The following is a 21,145-nucleotide window of genomic DNA, read 5'->3' as shown; positions in this document are numbered from 1 at the left end:
GCTGAGAACAGAATAAGAGCACATCTTCTGCTATTGCTGGATGCCACTTGAATGAGGAAATTGGCTTAGCTCACCTTGAGTCAGGTCTCTTAGTTAGCCAAACTCTCCAACTGTTTCTGACCAAAGAATTCATGATACCACTTTAAAGGATTCTGCCATCCAAGTGAGGCTTTTCTCTTGTAGGCTGTAGGAGTCATGTCTTGCTGACATAAATGTTTTCAAAATAAAATGTATAGGTATAATAAGCAAATATTCACAATCTTTTCATTTCACAGGGATTATCAGTATAGAAAGAAAGCCTTGTAACCACCATGTAGATACAGCACCAACGGTAAGGCAATCTATTTCTACATTGTTAAAACTGTTAAGAAGGCACAATATAAGACTGGTTATAGTGACACAAAATGCCATTGTAGAAAACTCTTGTAACCTACCTTTTGCCAAGAGTTATATCCCTTTAAGAAAATTAACCTTATGTTTTCTAATTAATCAAGATAACCTATGAATTTTTACTAAGATATAGGAAAATAAGATGCTGTATCATTTTTACAGGTACTTGTTTATATTAATGTTACGAATAGAATGGTATTTAATTTTAAAATACTTTATACTTTTGATAAAGTACTGTAAATCTTTATGCAAATTGATTTACACCCTTGTAAAAATGAGTGTTATTTTCTGCACTAGCATCATTATTTACAGTGAATGTTTTGTAATAGTGAAAGTAGGCCATTATGCTTCATTTCTCTTGTAGATTACTATGCCTTATTATTATAAAAGTGAAATCTAATCTTTCACCCCACTACTATTACTACCAGACAACGAAAGGCATTTAATAATTATAGTATATATTTACTATATTAAATATAATTATAGAAAATAATATAGAATGAAGACAAATAAATTTCCCTTTTAATCTCTGTATATAGTATTTGTATGTATGAAATACACTTCAGTTGCTGGTTCCCACTTGAAAAATTCACAAGAAATAAACTAGAGTATATCTCTTCACTAAGCATATTCTTGTTTCTTATCCTTTCTATATAATAAATCTTTCAAGTACTCTGTACAATTCAGCATTTCCTATTGTGAGAAAGATTTAGTAATACCTTTTTTAAGAAAATAAAAAAGTATTAAACTATATTTGAATTTTATTGATAATTAATATTTTCCTCACGGACAAACTGACTCCATTTTTTCTATTTGTTATAAATCCATATAATTGATTCAGCGTGTTTTAACTTAATACCTGGGGCTTCAGAAATGACTGGTGTTTAAGGAATTAATCATTAGCATAGTCATAAAAAGGTACATGGACATAGTGTGTGTGTTCCAGTTATCCTTTAGTAAGTATGCTAAAAGAATGGCCGTAACATTATGTAAATTTTATTCATTAATATTAAAATGGAAGGCTAGCAATTATGGAAAATTAATTATTTAAAGGTATTTGAATAATCTACTCATTTGACTATTTTATATACTTTTGAAATTTATTTTATTCCTGTAGGCTTTCCTGCAGCGCCTTGTTTACATTCTGAGTGTTTTGTACATTTTGGAACTCAGAAAAGTGTAACCTGCCAGGTTTTTTTGTTTCACCCTGTAGGCTGATGTCAGATTCCCATGTGAATTAAATCATAAAATAATAGAACCAAATATTCATGAAATCATGAGAAATAATGGCATGAACAAAATTTACAGTAGAGCCCTGATCTCGAAATTACTCCTGTGAATTAGGGACAAAATTTAATGCATAATAGTTTAGGTGTTGTTGTTTTTTGGTTATGTTCTCCCAGTTGGATTATTAAATGGTGGCTCCTAATATATTAATAACATTTCTACTCTGTATAGTTGATAAGTTTTAAAATACTTGGTGTATACAGACACTGCCCTAACACTCATTAGATCCCCAGGTTTGACTTGAGCCAGTCTTCCTTTCTGATGTCTTTTTCTGAGCTCTTCTCCTTCTGTCTCTTTACTACGACTTAAGCATATTCAACAACCTTTCTCCTCTCCCCCATAGTTCCCCAGCTTGCTGACAGTTAACCTTGGCCCTTTCTCCGTAACCTCTAAATAGAATCACAAGTCTGTTCATTACCCAATCTCTGCTGGGCCCCAGGACAGATAAAGTCTGATTTTCACAGAAATATAATTTTACCTAATTTTCATCCTTTGTGTCAGTGTGCCCTTATTTTCCCTAAAGGGTTTAAGAGAAGAAAATATTTAGAGAGAAAAGAAATAAGAAAAAGTCTAAAAGTTTTACAAAGTGGGATATTTGTGAGTTCAAACTTTGTACTATACTGGCTAAAAAGGAGAGAGACTCTTTGGGCCTGAGAAAAAAAATAGAAGGGGAGTGGGCCAGGATTTCAGAATGGCTGAGGCTCTGAATGACTCTTGTCCTCATACTTAGCCACCAGTTTCCAGCCTACCTCTCTACAATTCCTTTGGCTCTAAGTGCTACCATGAATGGCTGGGGTCTAGGAGAGTGCTAGATGCTACTTACGACTATTCAGCAGGGGAGGGAAGCAAGACTTTCTTAGGCTTCTATGACAGGGAAAGATGTGTTTCTTGACGTTTCAGGTTGGAATGAACTTTTCTGTAAATATATGGTTACAGAGGATAGTTTGATCCTATAGCATTATAGTGGGATGCAGTAGTGTTATTTAAGTGAATATAGGTTAGCCTGAGAACAAAACCCCTTTTGTCCCTTGGTTCTGTGTTCTTTCCCACTCTCTTTTTAATTTACTTGTTTCCCTTTTTTGTCATTTATTACATGAATTTTAATTTTTTGTTTGGAATTTTTTTTCTTTTTGACATAAATAATACCATATCTTTGATTTTCCTTCAATAGAAAGCAAAACAGAATATCCCCACATGGCATGACCCCCTTCACCAAAAAGAATCAAACCTTCCTTTTAACTGGCTATAATCACTTTTTTTTTGCATTCAGAGCTCTTAATTTTGTTCATATCTAAGAGTATATTTTCAAGTTATTTTTTCAAGAAGTATAAATTGAGAATTATATTACCTGAATCTGCATATTTTAAAATATCTCTCATTTGTCTTTGCATAAAACAGCTTGCCAGGGCTTTTAATTATTTGAATATAACCTTTTCCCTTCAAAACATAGTGGAAATTGATCATCTTTTTGCCTTCTGTCATTGAGTATTTCAGGAGAGACATTCAAATCAGTCTGATAGTTATTCCTTTGTATAGGTAGCATTTTTTGCCTGTTCATGTATTACAGATTTTCTTTCATTTTCTTTATACCTAATGTCTTAGCTCAGATTTGATGCATAAATATGTGGCTTTCTTTTCACTGATTTTTGGGCTGAATGGTATTCACTCAGTCGTGTTACTATTATAGGAAAAGCAAATAAGACATTATACAATCATAATATTAGATTACATGAAGATAATTAGATCATGCCACTTTAAGAGCTGGTTGCTGCACCTGCTTATAACCTCCAGCAAGTTAAGGATAATATCAGACTCAGATTAATTGGAGGTCATTGTCTGAACCCTGAAAGGCAGGTGTAAAAGTAAGTTAATAGTTAAATCAGCATAGGCTTGAGTCCCATAGTTACTTTAAATGGAGGACTTATTTGCAAACCAAAGAGAAATAGCAACTAGCATAAGGAAGTCTTCCACCCACATGTCTGGTCTTTTCTTACTTTAGGTTATTACACGAAGGACTTAGTTAAAACATACCTGCCTTTTAATGTACAGTCATATGCACAGCAGTTCCCATAGCTTTTCCTATTTTCTGGTGGAATTAAAACATGGTAAGCCATGTTGAATATATAAAGTATTTTTAGTGATTTGAGGAGAACTGTTTTTGAATCTCTTCCAGTGAAAACTGGTACGATAAAATTCAAATAACATCAACATAGCCTATTGTAGTCAATCATTTTTGTAAAGCTTCTGCATTCCAAACCTGTAACCCTAACTAATACTATTTCTTTCTTCTTATTTTATTCAGTGATCCCACAACCCCCACTAGTGAGAACAAATTTTCTTTTAACAAAGAGATTTTTTGTCAGTTTATAAGATTATAGCTTATGTTTTCGTAGAGGTCTACACATCTACCACAGCAGGTTGAAACAAACTCCTGCCTGTCTCATCAGAATTATACCAGTTATGGAACACTTTTGCCATCTGTTAAAGTGTTGCATAAATTATTAAGAATTAAAATATCCTAGCTTGATTGGAAATTTAAATGTTGGTTCATTATTCTTCATTGTTATAAGACCAGTTTAACAAGCTGTTCATTCATTCTGCGGTTACACTCCTTCTAGGTTTTCTAAGGGCTTGATTGATAAATTTTTGTCACATGATTTTTCGTCAGTGGTAAACTTTACTGTGTTTTAGAGTGTTTTATTATTATGAAAATATATCTGAGATGTTTGGGGTATTGTTTGCCCTTAACAGTAAACATATTCATAAATGTACATACAAATTAAACTTTATTCTGAGCCTCTTTGGGATTATATGATTATGGATTATATGATATTCATTCTACAACATTTTGAGTTGTTTCTGTTGTTAGATTATTATCATTGTTTAGCCCACTCTAGGTTCACAAGATTGCTACATATTGCATTATTTCACATTAGTTTAATAAATTTATACATATGTTTACATAAAATATGTCTTTCACATTTTAACATACTGTTGGGGGACAGCCAATCTATAGAATTTTCCGGGAATTCATAGTATGTAAACTAGGGTGAATGTGCCCCTATAAAACTCATAAAATAGAACCTATGGCCAATCTCTTCCTGAAGGCAATTGCAGGGTGGAGAGGGAACTGATAAACTATAAGCTTTTATAACTTGTCATAAAAGAATCTGTTTTCACTTATCAATAAAGTAGCAATTCAGAGCAATTCTATTGAAATTCAAATGTAAATGCAAAATTGGTTCTTTTTTAAGACCACTTGTGAGTTATCCATAATATAACATTTTCTTAAGCATTTGCACATAATTTTTCTCCAGATACTGTAAATTATGAAGCTTATGTTGATTTTTCCCATTAGCATACTCTGCTGACATTTGTTTTTCTCAGACTTTTTTCCCCCAGTTCTCTTCTGACTTTGCTAAATTTCTCTACCTGAGAAAGTTTTAAAATTCTGAAAGTGTCATATTACTGGAGGACTATAACATAAGAGTGGCATAATAGGAATTTATTTTCTAAATTATCAGCAAACATTAGGTGTACGGTGCCCATAGGACAGTACAGTATCAAGTGCTGGGTAGGTGTGGGAGTGGTATGGGGGAAAGCAGAAATACAAAAAAGTATAAAACATGCTTTATGTCTTTGAGCAGCTCTTGGTCTAGTTAGAAAAGTGAACTGTAAATAGTTAAATCTCAATACATGAAATGGATAAAAGTTCAGAGCAATATAGTACAGATGTCATGTCAACAAGGCAGCTTGTAATCAAGTATAGGAATGTGGGATGGGCCGTGAGTGCTTTAGGAATTCCCAGGGCTGTAGTGATTTGGGAAGGCTGTTTAGAGTAGGAAGGTGCTAAACTGGATCATAAAGGACAGATGGGATTTTAAAAGGAATAGGATGTTCTAAACCAGAGTAACAGTGTGACCGAAGACCGTAGAAGGAAAGTACACAGAGTTTATAGATGGAGACAGTTTGCCTGAAGCAGAGCATTTCAGAACATGAGATAGATTAAGAAAAGGTAATTTGGGCATGATTTATAAAGATCATTGGATGTTAGGTAAAAAATTAAGACTTTATCAATATAAGCAACAGTAAGGCATTTGAGCATAAGAATAAGATGATCAAGGGGTAATGTTTTTAAAAAATTAAAATAAAAGCAGCTCATGGAATTGCAGGTAGGTGGAGATTAGAAGAAAGTAAATGACCTGTGAAGCTACTATAATCCACATTCAAGGTGCTAACGGTCTGAATAAGGAAGGGGCAATGGAAATGGAAATAGAGGTATGCTTATGAGAAAGATTTGGAAATTGGAACTGATGATAGAAACGCAAAAGAAAAAGAGGTAAATGATGGCTGGAGACATAGGTTACTGAGAGAATGATGACTCTGTTAACAGATTTTTAAAAAAATAGGGATGAAGGATGATTTTTAGAGAATAATAGATTCAATTTTAGACATGTTAAATTTCAGGTAACCAGAAGCCATGAACAAGTAGAAATGTTCAGTAGAGAACTGAGAATATAGGCTTGAACCTCAGAAAAGAGGATGAGTTTGAAGATCTAAATTTGTTGTGCTTGATAGAGCCACACTGAACAGCTCTGGTGTCCTGAAAGGAGATCCAGTGGTCAGAAGCCTCAGACCTCGGTTGTGGGAAGTCCTGTGTATCATTATAAGTGGAAGGCAAGCAGACTCTTCACAACAGGTGTCCAAAGGCCCCGTCCAGGAAGGGGGCAGATATCCAGTCTTTAGAAGAAGCTCAGTCAGGAGCCAGTCTCCTCCAACTCACCTCCCAAATTCGTTCTCCACAGAGTTATTTATCCAAGGCATAAATATGATCATATGTTAAAGGTCTTGTGGTGCACCCCATCTCCTACCAGTTGAAAGCTAAGCTATTTAGCATGTGGTCGGAAGCCTTCTGCTACCTTTGTAGACTTATTTCCAACTTTTCCCCAATACTCGAGGCTGGCCACTCTGAGCTACTTGTAGTTCCCTAAACATGTCTAGGTCTCTCGCATTGAGGAGTAATTTTAGAAGAGGGCTTAAGAACACTGAGTCCAGACCAGATGTCCTGGCTTCAAGTCCTGCTTTGGCCACTTTTACTCCATATGACTTCAGGCAGGATTCTTTACCTCTTTGTCTGCAAGTGAGAGTAATACCTACCTCAAGGATTGTTGTGAGGGATAAATGAGTTGAGACACATTCCACTCAATATTTTTCTGTATACCAGATATTGAATATTATTTCACCACAAGAGATGGCCAGATAATATGGACAAGAACATATCCCAAGCCTGAGGTCAAGAATCAAAGGGAGGACCCCAGGGTCCCAGCTAGGGCAAGGACACCAGGAACAAGGGAATCTGATGAAGGTTGCCACAATGACCTGTGTGCCTCTTGACCAACCTTCTTTCTTTTTCTCTTTTCATTTTGTTTTTTGTTTTTTTGTTTTTTTGTTTTGTTTTTGTTTTTTTGCGGTACACGGGCCTCTCACTGTTGTGGCCTCTGCCGTTGCGGAGCACAGGCTCCGGACGCGCAGGCTCAGTGGCCATGGCTCATGGGCCCAGCCGTTCCACGGCATGTGGGATCTTCCCGGACCGGGGCACGAACCCGTGTCCCCTGCATCGGCAGGCGGACTCTCAACCACTGCGCCACCAGGGAAGCCCCTCTCTTTTCATTTTTTAAAGTGTGTTTATGTATTTATTTATTGCATATTGTGACTGTCTCCTACTGTCGATGCAGAAATCCAGTTACACCAAGACAACAGGCATATAAACTGGGATTGTCTTGGGCAGTCCTAAATGTGTGATCCCTTTATTCATCGATTCTGTAAGTCATGGCAGGCAGAGTGATCTTTTTAAAATATAAGTCAGAATGGGTTATCCCTCTCCTCATTAACACTCTTCAATAACTTCTCCTTACTTGTAGAATAAAACCCAAACCCTTTCCTGGGGCCTACCAGGCCAGCCTTGCCTGATCTGGTCTCTGCCTACCTCTTCAGCATCACCTTATGATACTCTTTGCTCTGAGTTTCTGGAACACAGCCAGCCTTTCTCCTACTCACCTATCAGCTTTGAACATTTGGTCTCTCTGCCAGGAATATACACCCCCTTTTTCATAATGGGCTTTTTCTTTAGATCCCAGGGACTGTCAGCTTTTCGGATGATATTCCTTCACCATTCTATCTGAAGTAGATACTCCCCACTTAGTTTTTTTTTTTGCGGTACACGGGCCTCTCACTGTTGTGGCCTCTCCCGTTGCGGAGCACAGGCTCCGGACGCGCAGGCTCAGCATCCATGGCTCACGGGCCCAGCCGCTCCGCGGCATGTGGGATCCTCCCGGACCGGGGCACGAACCCGCGTCCCCTGCATCGGCAGGCGGACTCCCAACCACTGCGCCACCAGGGAAGCCCCCCACTTAGTCTTTTTATTGCACCTTTTTTTTCCTTCTTAATACTTAACCCAATTTGTAATTTTTTTTGTTCAGTTATTTTCATGTTTATCTCTTGTCTTCCTCGATAGAATGGATGTAAATTTCATGAAAGTAGGGACCATGTCTGCTTTAGTCACCATTGCTTATAGACTGTCAGTAGATACAGCTTAAATTAATCAGTGAATATAGGCTGAAACTCTAGAAAGAAATAAGCACAAAGAGCTAGACTGGACTTCAGGGATGTCCATATTCAGAAGGTTGGAAAAAGAGCCCTCACAGAAGACAGACAGAAAAGAGAGACATAGGAAGTCAGGAATAGTGTAGCATCTTGGAAGCCAAGGGAGTCTAACTGGAGGTTTTGTGCCATCATAGGTAGTCAGAAAAGTTTGGGAGAAAGGAAGCTAGATAGTAACATTAGGAGACATGATGAACTGGAAGCAATTCGGGAAACCTGTCATGAGAGGAGGATGGAAAATAGAATAGCAGTTAACTTAGCCTTGTGTGTATATTGCTGACTCATTTCACAAAAGAAAGTAATGTTTGGCCAAAAGGGCTGCCATGAAAGGACTCTATATAGAAAGTGAAGTAAATGTTTCTTTTTCCGTGCTCTTCAAAAGTGAAAAATTAAGCTTTAGTATTTATGCTACATTATTACTTTCAAAAAATTTCTCAGAAGGAAGGAGAAATTCAGGAACATAAATGGGGAGAAGGATGCACACCGTATTTTAGCATTAGACAAAGGAGTAGAGAAAGGCAGTTGTAGCAAGATTCCTTACTAAGTATTGAAAAAACTTTTCTAGTTGGTAAAATTAGGAAAGTTGAAGAAGTTGATCTTTTAGGTCTACTTTGGGTCTTTTTCATCTGCTCTTACTGTTCCAGGACAACATATTAAAGAAGAAAAACTAAGCAAATTTCTGGTAGTCATCGCTTGAATGCTCACTCATCATTTCTCTCATTCTTCCTATTCTCAGGATTCAGTTAGAATTCACCCATATATTATACACATGGCAGTTGTGTCCACCGGGTCGACTAACAAATGCCCATCACCACCATTGCTATTGGAAATTTCATGTTGCTTAATTAGTAGACATGGGTTAGTTGTCTTCAGTAGATCAAAAACTAAGTCCTTTCACTACAGACCAAATCTCTTCCACCTTCATAAGCCCAGGGCTTGGTGAAATGATGCCAAGCAGTAGGTTATGATGTTCAGATAACTGTGTAATTTAGCCAGCAGGGGTTAGAGAGCATGTGCAGTACAGTGGGGAAAAGGAAGGGCACTGGTCTGGCTGCCTAGGTTCTATTGAAAGAGCAACCAGTAATCTTTTTTGCCCATTTCAATCTCTTTCACTATCTTTCCCAACACAAATAAAGTCATGTTCAGTTACACAAACTGGTGGAACTTGAGGAATCGGCTAATCAAAACTATGAATCAAGAACAATTCAAAAGTGCATAAATATTCTAAAACAGTACATCTAAAGCATTAAAAAACTAAAGAAATTAAAATCATTCCATTTTAGACTCTAGCTGAAGTACTTCCTTAGTCAAGCTCTAGTGAAATGTATGAACATGTGGTTCCCATGAGACCTGACTCCAGAGGAATTATTTTGGTCATTTTTTCCCCTGAGAGCAGCAAAAAGAGCAAGTGCTGGAAGGGAGTCTGTTTCCTCAGGAACTTAAACTGGGAAGACAGGAGGCAGAAAGCAGGAGCTCTGTTAAGTGCCATAAGGGGAGGTGGTGATATGCCCCGCCCAAAACATTTACTTCACCCCCTAACCTGTTTCTTTGGAGTAGTACTTACTGTCATTGTAAGTACAGTCTGTGTTTCTGTAATGCAAATTAGCCAATGCGCAGTTAATAAATAGATGAATGATGTCAATAAGATTGCAGAAGGTTTATCTATGTATGTTACAAGTTTAAACCCATCAGAGGCAGGCTTTCCCATAATCAAATGGAAAGACTGAGTCATTTTAGAAAAAAGCTGAAATGCCTTTTGCTAATGTCTAATTTAGTAGCTTCAAGAACTGCTAATACAAATGAAGAATTGTTTTGTTTGATGAAATCTAAAACCTGATGGGGTTTTTAATTTTGATAAACTGGTCTCTATTGAAAGGAAATTCTTTCATGGACCTGACTTAACCATAATGCTGGGTACAGATGCCAGCAAAGATTTAATACCACATTAGTACTTTGATTAGGATTGTTAGTTACTTTCAGCACCCTAGTTACAAGTTCCATAGATTTTAAGTAGTCTGCAACAACTGCATTTTTTTTTCATAAGCCTCATTCTACAGAATGCAAGACTTTATAGCAGAAAGGCCTATAAAAAAGTATAGAATTTTGTCTCCCCTCGGAAAATGTAAACACCACTAAAAGAGGGGTTTTCCATGTTCTTGTTCAGCACTGCAGTCTGAGAACTGTCCAATACCTTACACATAATATTACTAGCTATTATATTACTAATATTCATAATGATCCTGAATTTCTAAGTTAATCATAATTATATCAAACTATTATTTAACTTGGTTGTGAGCATCAATGATACACATGTATTGAATACCTACCATGTTGCCAGTGTATCTTTATATCTACTTTCTTTTCATCTGTATAATCTTAGATAGGTATTATTATCCCCATTTTATAAATTATGAAACTGAGGCACTGAAAAGTGAAGAGTCTTCACTAGGGTCACACAGATGGTAAATATAGAGCCAGGAAATTCTTTTCTTTTTAATTAACATGTTACCTAAGAGCCTCTGGAGTTCTTGACATTTGCCAAGGACTACATTATCTGCTAATAATGGGATATTTTGATAAGCGTATTGAGACACTTCTAATCTCTACACATTTTTAGTCATTTAGCTTCAACATATGAGAAGGATGTGTCACTGGTTACAAAAAGAAGTCCCCTTGCTTGTGGATACGTTCTTTCCTGGAAAAGAAAAAACTACTTCTACCTTAGAAACACTGTGTTTTCATTAATTACTCAAGTTTTTTGCTTTACCTACAAATGATTAGTACCTTGGTTTTACTCTGCTTCTACATCATTATAGAACAAATCAATTCCTCTGCTATAAACACAGCTCTTGAGATGCTTGAGAGTGTCTGTTTCATCTTGACATTCTCTTTTTTAGACTAATTCTATCCATTTTCTTCTACTTAATCTATACTGATTCCGTCCAGTTTGTTCATATTCTTTGGAAAGGTGACATCCAGAACTAGATTTAATATTCTAATTGTGATATGAAAAATAGTGATATTATTGGTTTCTATAATCTGCATACTGTGTTTGATATTGAATTATGACCTACCATAACTTCTTGATATTTTAAAGATTTACTGTCAAGACCTGTCTTCCCATTATTTACCTACTTGTGCCTCAGTATCCCCATCTCTAGAATGGAGATAATAATAGTACCCACCTCATTAGTGCTGTTTCCAGTACTGAGTACAGTGTCTAGCACACAGTAATCTCTCAGCTTTCCACTATTACCGTTTAACCCTAAGTGCAGTGGTCCATTTATCCTTGTTGAATTTCATCAGTTTATTTTTGACTCATTTTTCTTTTGAATGCTGATTTTTTTCAGCCACGGTCACTCACTCATGAACTCTGTAACATGAACAAATTTTATAATGCCCCTTATTTATTGTCTTTATTCACAACATGAGGAAAATAGTGAACAATGAACAAAATCAAAAAGGTGACAATTTCTTTACATGTGGTCAATTTAAGTTTTTATTTATCAACAAAATGCCTTATAAATAAAAGTCATTTTTGGGGGGGATGTTAATGTTTAAAAGCAATTTCAACGTTACATTGCATTGTCCTTTAGCAAAGCATTTACTTACCTGTCTTTTAAAATAAGATTTAGTGATTCCTTGAAATTTTCCGCTTAATCAATATAAAATTTGATCCCTGTAAGGAAGCACTGAATATAGTACATAGCAGAAACCAAAACTTGAGTTGATCATGCCATAAAATGAAGCAATTATTTAGAAAAACTTTTCAGACTCATCATTTTATGGAATATTATTTTCCATTTTGGGAAAATTTAATCAAAAGTTATCAAACTAGTCCTCTGTTCTTCCTGCCTGGATGGGCATTTACCATCTGCCACTCCAGATGTTCCATAGATTCTTTTCTTACCTTGATAAATCTGCACGAGTTTACCAGGTCTCTTCTTCCTGTGATGCCCTTTATCCTGCCATCTTCTCAGCGTCCCCAGAGATCAGTCTTCGGCAGAGGTCGTAGTGCAGCAGCCAGTCATGCAGACACCTCTTGGTATAACCACACTATTGGGTCACAGATTAGTTTAATGCATAAAGAGTAAGTAAGATGAATCCCTAGAGGGAATGAAGCTCCTGTGTTTTTAATTAAACTTCATAAAGTTTTCTTGTCACCATATCTCTGCCTGGTAATATGGCAACATGAGCAGACTTTTCTGAGGGCACTTTATGGATTCAAAGCTTATCTTGCCAAACCTAGAAATAAATTTTCTTTTCAGAATGGAGTTGGAGTTAGGAGATCTATATTTTGTTTGGAAAATATGGTTACGTTTATAGTACTACAGAAATACTTTACTACAAAACGCCATTCCTCTTTGATAAAGAACATTAGGAGTTGAGTAATAACAATCATACCTCTAACATTTATTGGGCACTCACTATGTACCAGGCACTGTGCAAAGTGTTTTATGTAGGATATCTCATGAATGTCATAATTCTATATGATAAAAGTATCATCATCATTATTATCATCACCACCACCATCATCATCATCATTCGCCAGTAGGGAAACTGAAACATAAAAGGTCTTTAAGAGTCTTTTAGAAACATTTAAATTGTATGTGTTAATGCATTATGGTAGATGAGCCAAAAATATTAAGAGCAGAATAAGTTTACATGATTAAACCATTAAACGCAAATGTCACTCAGTGGCACAAGGCAGATTCTGTGGAAACTGGGAGCAGTTCAGATAATATTAACAGCAATTAACACTTAAAAAAACAATTTTTAGTTTTAAAAACCCTGCTTCATAGTGTGTATTATCTCATCTGATCTTTGTATCATCACTGTATCTTGTAATGGCATTAGGCAGGGGTGGTAATGAAGAGAGTAGACAACTGAGCAATACTGGTAGGGCTGACCAGAATGACAGCCAAGAAGGGTCATGAAGACCTTGAGGGCAGGACAGCCAAATACAGATTCCTCCCTCTTCACCATCTACCATGGGTGTTATCTAAGAAAGCCAGTTGCAGAATTTTTTTCTTGGAAAACATCCCATCCACACACCAAGGAGTTTTAATCAGATATGGTTTGGGGTTAGTGGATAGAGTCTTAGATTTCCTCAGAATAGTGGCACTTCACTTCTCAAAGCTGTGGGGTGGGTTAAAGACACATAAGTAACAGAGAGTAATCTGGATGTGAGAAGGGGATCTTGGGGTTTGGTGGGAAGAAAGGGGCCCAGAAGCTGTGGTTTTTCTAGTGCACTGGCAGTCACCTGTGACCTTGAGAAAGGAAATTACAAGCACCTGTTACACTTCAAACTATGCTACCCACATGCCACAGACAGCTGTTTGAAGAACAGGACTAAAAAGAACAGGAATGAAAAGGTAATTGTATCACCCAAGAATGAGGTGATTGGGCTTTGTCCCTTCCTCCTTGAGACCTACTTGTAAAACTCATTGTACACACCCAAGTGTCAGCTGGTACCTAAGCATGAATGACTCCTCAGTTGATGTTTCTAATCTTAATTATTCTTTTATTTCTCCATTCTACTAGAAAAATCTTCATAATAAATACTTAGGCTGTTAACCACTTGGGAACTAAAGAACCTGAAAATGAGTACAGCTCAATAAAATTCCTGTCTTTCCTGGGACTTACATTGGGCCTTTCCACTTTAATCTTCTGTCACTGGTACTACCAACTGCTTAGTTCTTACTGACAAAACCTTGGTAATATATTAAGCTTATCTATTTCTCTTATGTACCACATGTATTGCTTTCCTCTTCTGTTATATTTCCACAGTCTCACCTCTTTTGTCCATTTCTATAGCCAGAATCAAGACTCCCCTCTCTGACATGAATCGTTATGGTCTCCAGCTCTGTGTTTTTGCTTGTATTTGTTCCTTTATTCTGACTAACTTCACCTTCCATAACCATAATTTCTATGATGTTCTTTTTTTATAACAGCTTTATTTGGATATAATTCACATAGCAAGTGTAGACTCTTTTAAAGTCTACAATTCATTGGGTTTTAGTATATTCATAGTTTTGTACACATCATCAGTGTCTAATTTTAAAACATATTCCTCACCCCAAAAAGAAATCCCATACTCAGTAGTAGCCACCCACCCGCCTACATTGCCTTCTCTCCCTAGCCCCTGGCAAATACTAATCTACTTCCTATCTCTGTGGATTTGCCTATTCTGGACATTTTATATAAATGCAGTCATATCATACGTGACCTTTTGTATCTGGCTTCTTTCACTTAGCATGCTTTCAAAGTTCATCCATGTCATAGCATGCATCAGAATTTCATTCCTCTTTATGGCTGGATAATAGTCTATTATATGGATATGCCACATTTTATTTATCCTTTAATTCATTGATGAGCATTTGAGTTGCTTCCATTTTTAGCTATTATGAATAATGCTGTGTGAACATTTACATACAGGTTTTTGTGTAGACATAGGTTTTCAATTCTCTTGGGTGTATATTTAGTAGTGAAATTGCTGTGTCACATAGTAACTCTGTATTTAACATTTTGAGGAACTGCCAAAACGTTCTCTAAAGTGCCTGAACCATTTTACAATCCCACCAGCCAAGTATGAGAGTTTCAATTTCTCCACATCCTCACCAACACTTGTTGCTGTCTTTTTTATTATAGCCAATTTATTGAGTGAAAAGTTGTATCTCCTGATTTTGATTTGCATTTCCTTAATGACTAATGATGTGAACATCTTTTGCAGTGCTATTTGTATATCTTCTTTGGATAATTTATTCAAATCCTTTGCCCATTTTCTAGTTGGGCAAATTATGTTTTACTATATAATTGTATAAATAGGATATATTTTAATGACTGTGTTATGTATTTATGTATGTATGTATATATGAGAATCAGATCTTATTATACTAAGGGTAGCAATACAGTTTTGTTTTTAGACATGGAGTTGAAGTTAGCACATCTACATTTAATTTGGAAAATAGGATCACATTTATAGTTGCGGGTGTCCTATAGAAATATTTTTATTTTAAAACACCATTCCTCTGTGATAACTCAAAGAACTCTAGGAGTTGAATAATAATAATTATACCTGACACATATTGTATACCTACCACGTGCCAGGAATATAGCATATAAATATATATTATATAAAATCAACTGTATAAATTAGGTAACTCATACATAAATATAGATATAATATAGATATATTCATATTATTTATATCTAATTGGGTTTGTCTTAGTATTGACTTGTAAGAGTTCTTTATATATTCTGGATACAAGTCTCTTATCAGATACGTGATTTGCAGATATTTTTCTCCTGTTCTGTAGATTGTCTTTTTCTCTTTCTTGATCATGGCCTTTGAAGCACAAAATTTTTTTTTAATTTTTATGAAGTTCAATTTCTCTACTCTTTTCTTTTGTTACTTGTGCTTTTGTTACCATATCTAAGAAACCATTGTCTGATCTAAGGTCACAAAGATTTACTTCTATGTGTTCTCAGAGAGCTTTATACATTTAGCTCTTACCTCTAGGTCTATAATCCATTTAGAGTTAATTTTTATATATGGTGTGAGTTAGGGATGTAACTTTATTTTTTTTGCATGTGTCTATCCAGTTTTCCCAGCACCATTTATTGAAAAGACTATTATTTCCCCATTTAATGGTCTTGGTACCCTTTTCAAAAATCAGTTGACCATGAATGTAAGGGCTTATATCTGGACTCTCAATTCTATTGCGTTGATTCATTTGCCTATCTTTATGTCAGTAATCCACTTTTTAATTGCTGTATCTTTGTAGTAAGTTTTAAAAGCAGAGCTTGTCCTCCAGCTTTATTGTCTTTCCAGATTATTTTTCTATTCTAGGTACCTTGCATTTCCATATGAATCTTAAAATCACCTTCTCAGTTTCTGCAAAATTTTTAATAGGGATTATGTTGAATCTGTAGATCAAAATGGAGGATTTTCATCTTAACAGTATATTAAGTCTTCCAATCTAGTAACATGGGTCTTTCAAATTATATAGGTCTACTTTAATTTCTTTCAATGACATTTTGTTTTTAGTATGTAAGTCTTAGACTTTTATTTCAAGTATTTTATTCTTTTTGATATTGTAAATGGAATTGGTTTTATATTCAGATTGTTCATTCCTCAGGTATAAAAATATAATTGATTTTTTTATATTCACCTGTATTCTGCAACCTTACTGAATTTGTTTACTACTTCTATAAGATGTTTTGGAGGATTTTTTGTAGATTCCTTCAGATTGTCTATACACAAGGTCATTTCATCTGTGAATATAGTTCTGCTTCTTTCTTTCCATCTTGATGCCTTTCTTTTTCTTGCCTAATTTACTTGCTGGAATCTCCAGTACAGTGTTGAAATAGCAAGGGTGAGTGTCTGTGTCTTCTCTTGCTCCTAATCTTAGGGGAAAAGCTATCAGTCTTTGACCATTATGTATGTTGTTAGCTGTGCGCTTTTGTGAATAACCTTTATCAGGTTGAAGCAGTTCCCTTATATTCTTACTTTGTTGAGAGTTTTTATCAGGAAAGGATGTTGGATTTTGTTAAATGCTTTTTCTGTATTTATTGAGATGATTATGTGGGGTTTATCCTTAATGCTATTAATATGGTCTATTAAATAGACTGATTGTCATATGTTAAACCACACTATCATTTCTGGGATAAATCCCACTTGTCATGGCGTATAATCCTTTTTATATGTTGTAGATTCTGTTTACTAATATTTTGTTGATGTTTTTACATCAGTATTCATAAGAAGTGTGTAGTTTTCTTGTCCAGCTTTGGGATCATGATAATACTGACTTCATAGAATGAGTTGGAAAGTGTTCATTTCTCTTTTATTTTTTGGAAGAGTTTTGTAAAAGATTGACATTATTTCTTCTTTAAACATTTGGTACAGTTTGCCAATGCTGCATTCTGTACCTGGGCTTTTCTTTGTGGAAATTTTTTAAATTGTTAATTCAGTCTCTTTACTCTTAAGGTCTATTCAGATGTTCATCTTCTTCTTCAGTCACATTTAAGTTGTCTCTTTCTAGGAATTTGTCCCTTTCATCTGGGCTATTTAATTTGTTAACATACAGTTGATAATAGCACTCCATTATAATCCTTTATGTTTCTCTAAGGCCAATAGTGATATCTTCTCTCTCATTCATGATTTTATTAATTTGGGTGTTACCTTCCACTCCACCACCCTTGGTCAGTCTAGCTAAAGTTTTGTTAATTTTCTTGATCTTTCAAAGAACCAATTATTGGTTTTGTTAATTTTCTCTATTCTTCTTCTATTTGTTATCTTTTATTCCCATCCTAATATTTATCATTTCCTTCCTTCTACTTGCTTTGGGTTTAGTTTTATTTTTCTAGTTTTAAAGTATAAGGTTAGCTTATTGATTTGACTGATTTTTCTCAGTTAAAGCATTTACAGCTATAAAATTTCCTCAGATCATTGCTTTTGCTGCTTCCCATACATTTTGGTATGTTGTGTTTATCTTTTCATTTATCTTTTTAAAATTTCCCTGGTATTCTCTTCTTTGACCCATTGGTATTTAGGAGTGTGTTGTTTAATTTCGACACAATTTCGCAGTTGTCTTTCTGTTACTGATTTCTATTTTCATTTCATTGTGGTTGGAGAACATACTTTCTGTCATTCAGGGGTTTTTTTTTTTTAAAGGCTTATTTTATAGCCTAGCGTATTGTCTATACTAGAGAATGTTCTACATGCACTTAAGAAGAATATGCATTCTGCTTTTATTAGGTGGAGTGTTCTATAGATGTCTATTAGATCTAGCTGGTTTTTAGTGTTGATCAAGTCTTCTGTTTCCATGTTGATCTGCCTAGTTCTAGTCATTATAAAAAGTGGAGTATTGAAGTCTCAACAACTATTGTTGAATCATCTATTTCATCTTTCAATTCTGTCCATTTTGCCTTATGTATCTTGAGGCTTCTTAGGTGCATATATATTCATACTTATTTATGGCTTCCTGATTGATTGACCCTTTTATCATTTAAAATGTCCTTCTTTATCTTTACTGACAGTTTTTGTCTTTAATTATATTTTACCTGGCATCAGAATAGCCTCTCCAGCTCTCTTTTGGTTTCTGTTTATATGGCATATCTTTTTCATCCTTTTCAACTTTATTGTGCCTTTAATCTAAAATGTTCCTCTTGTAGACAGCAGATGATTTGATCATGTCTTTTTTCCATTCTGATAATCTCTGCTTTCCATTTGGAGTGCTTAATCCATTTACATTTAATTTAATTACTGATAAGATAGAATTAAGTCTAGAGTTTTGTTTTGTTTTCTTTATGTCTGATGTATTTTTTTGCTGCTTTCCTCTTTCATTACTCACTTTTTTTGATTAAAGTAATATTTTTAATATACCAATTTAAATCCATTTTTCTTTTTGTGTATTTACTTGAGTTGTTTTCTTAGTAGTTACCCTGAGAATTACAATTAACATCTTAACTTAAAACAATATAGTTTGGATTAACACCAACTTAATTTTAATAGTATGTAAAAACTTTAATACAGTTATTTTCCCTTCTGCCTCCTTTGTGCTATTGTGGTTGTACAAATTACATCTTTTTTTTTTTACCATCTTTATTGGAGTATAATTGCTTTACAATGGTGTGTTAGTTTCTGCTTTATAACAAAGTGAATCAGCTGTACATATACATATATCCCCATATCTTCTCCCTCTTGCGTCTCCCTCCTACCCTCCCTATCCCACCCCTCTAGGTGGTCACAAAGCACCAAGCTGATCTCCCTGTGCTATGCAGCTGCTTCCCACTAGCTAGCTATTTTATATTTGGTAGTATACGTAAGTCCGTGACACTCTCTTATTTATACGTTGTAAGCCCATCAACACATTTTTATAATTCTTTACAAAGTTGTCTTTTAATTTACATGAGGAGTTTCCCAAAAAGTACATTTATGCTGTCCTTTGTATTTACTTATGTAATTACCTTTATCAGTGCTCTTTATTTCTTTATGTGAATTTGAGTTACTGTTAAGTGCCCTTTTGTTGCAGCCTGAAGGACTCCCATTAGTTTTTCTTGAAGGGCAGGTCTACTAGCAACAAACTCTCTGTTATCATTTATCTGGGAATGTATTAATTTCTTCTTTTTTACATGGTAGTTTTGCTGGATATTGAATCGTAGGTTGAGTCTTCTTTCCACACTTATTGTTGAAAGCATCATCTTACTAACTTCTGAACTCCAAGGTTTCTGATGAGAAATTTATTGTTAATCTTATTGAGAATCCTTCTATGGTGAGTTGTTTTTCTCTTGCTGCTTTCAAGATTCTTGGGCTTCAGTAGTTTGGCTATGATATGTCTAGGTGTGGATCTTTTTGAGTTTATCCTACGTGGTGTTTGTCTAGGCTCTTGGATGTGCAGATTAATATTTTTGATCAAATTTGGGAAGTTTGGGCCATTATTTCTTCAGCTATTCTTTCTTCCCTTCTTCTGTTTTTTCTCTTTTTGGGTCTCCCATTATTCATATTTTGGTACACTTGATATCAGCCCATAGGTGTCTGAGGCTCTGTCATTTTTCTTCATTCTTGTTTCTTTCTGTTCCTCAGACTAATCAGTGAAAAAGTTCACTGATTCTTTCCTCTGCCAGTTCAAATCTACTTTTGAGCCCCTCTAGTGAATATTGTACTTTTCAACTCTGGAATTTCTGTTTGTTTTTTCTTTCTTTTTATTGATGTTTTCAATTTGCTGAGATAGCATTCTCATTTTCTCTTAATTCTTTTTTTAAATTTTTGTTGGACTATAGTTGATTTACAATGTTTTGTTAGTTTCTGCTGTACAGCAAAGTGAATCAGTTATACATATACATATATCCAGTCTCTTAATTCTTTAGACATGGCTTCCCTTCGATCTTTGAACATATATATACCAATTTAAAGTTTTTGTCTAGTAATTCCAACATCTGGACTTTCTCAGGGACAATTTCTATTGACTTCTTTGACTCCTATGAGGGTTATACTTTACTCTTTCTTTACATGTCTTGTAATTGGATATTTGAGATAATATAATGTGGCAAACTTAAAAATCAGATTTTCTACCCCCACTTCCCTATGATTTGTCATTTTTGTTATTATTACTTTTACTATTTGTTTAATTAGGGACTTTCCTGGAGTAATTCTTTAAAGACTGTTCTTTTTGTGTTGTGCAACCAATAAAGTGTCTGCTTGGTTAGCTTAGTGGTCAGCTAATGATTGTATTAAGATTTTCTTAAATGCCGAGGACCTTTTCCAAAGGGCTCTATGTGTGTGTTAAGACATGTTTTTAGTGCTTCAACATGCAGTTCATAACTCTACCATACTTAGACTTCACTTTCTGCTTGCATTGACTGTTAAGGTCAGCAGAGATGAAAGATTTGAGCCTTCTCTGGTCTTTCCTGGGCATAGACAGAGTTTTGCACATACCCATGGCCTTCTAGATTTCTAGGAATCTGTTGATGCTTTTCAGCAAACCCTATAGATAGACATGTTATTTCCCAGTTTTTCCTTTTAATTTTTTGGTCAGTTCCTTACTTGTCATAACATGTATCACCACCTAAGTTGCCACTGATTTTTTTGACAAATGCTTGAGGGATATGGCTGTTCAACAGCTGACTCTGAGTCACATCAAATAAAGACAAGCCCTGAGAATGGAGCTTTTCAGGGCCTGCCACCTAGGTCATATAGTGGCACTTCTCTGGAGATGGGGATTTATAGGCACTCTGAACCTGTTCTGCCCTCTCCAGTGACTGCTGACCTGATAGTTTTCACAGTTAACCATGGTTGTCAGTCTGT

General features: G+C 35.2%; 1 protein-coding gene across 1 annotated transcript in view; it reads left to right on the top strand.

The window, feature by feature from the left end:
• The window catches only part of AHI1 (Abelson helper integration site 1), a gene marked incomplete at its 3' end in the record, with an annotated part of 214,518 nt that overhangs the window by 122,730 nt on the left and 70,643 nt on the right, over positions 1-21,145 (top strand). Inside the window, 1 exon segment of the mRNA XM_079716741.1 lies at positions 276-331. Coding sequence (XP_079572867.1) covers positions 276-331 — 56 coding nt within the window.

Source organism: Hyperoodon ampullatus, assembly GCF_949752795.1.
Source record: "Hyperoodon ampullatus genome assembly, chromosome: 12".
NCBI lineage: Eukaryota > Metazoa > Chordata > Mammalia > Artiodactyla > Ziphiidae > Hyperoodon > Hyperoodon ampullatus.
Note: the sequence above shows the minus strand (reverse complement) of the source record. Positions and strands in the feature narration are given on the sequence as shown.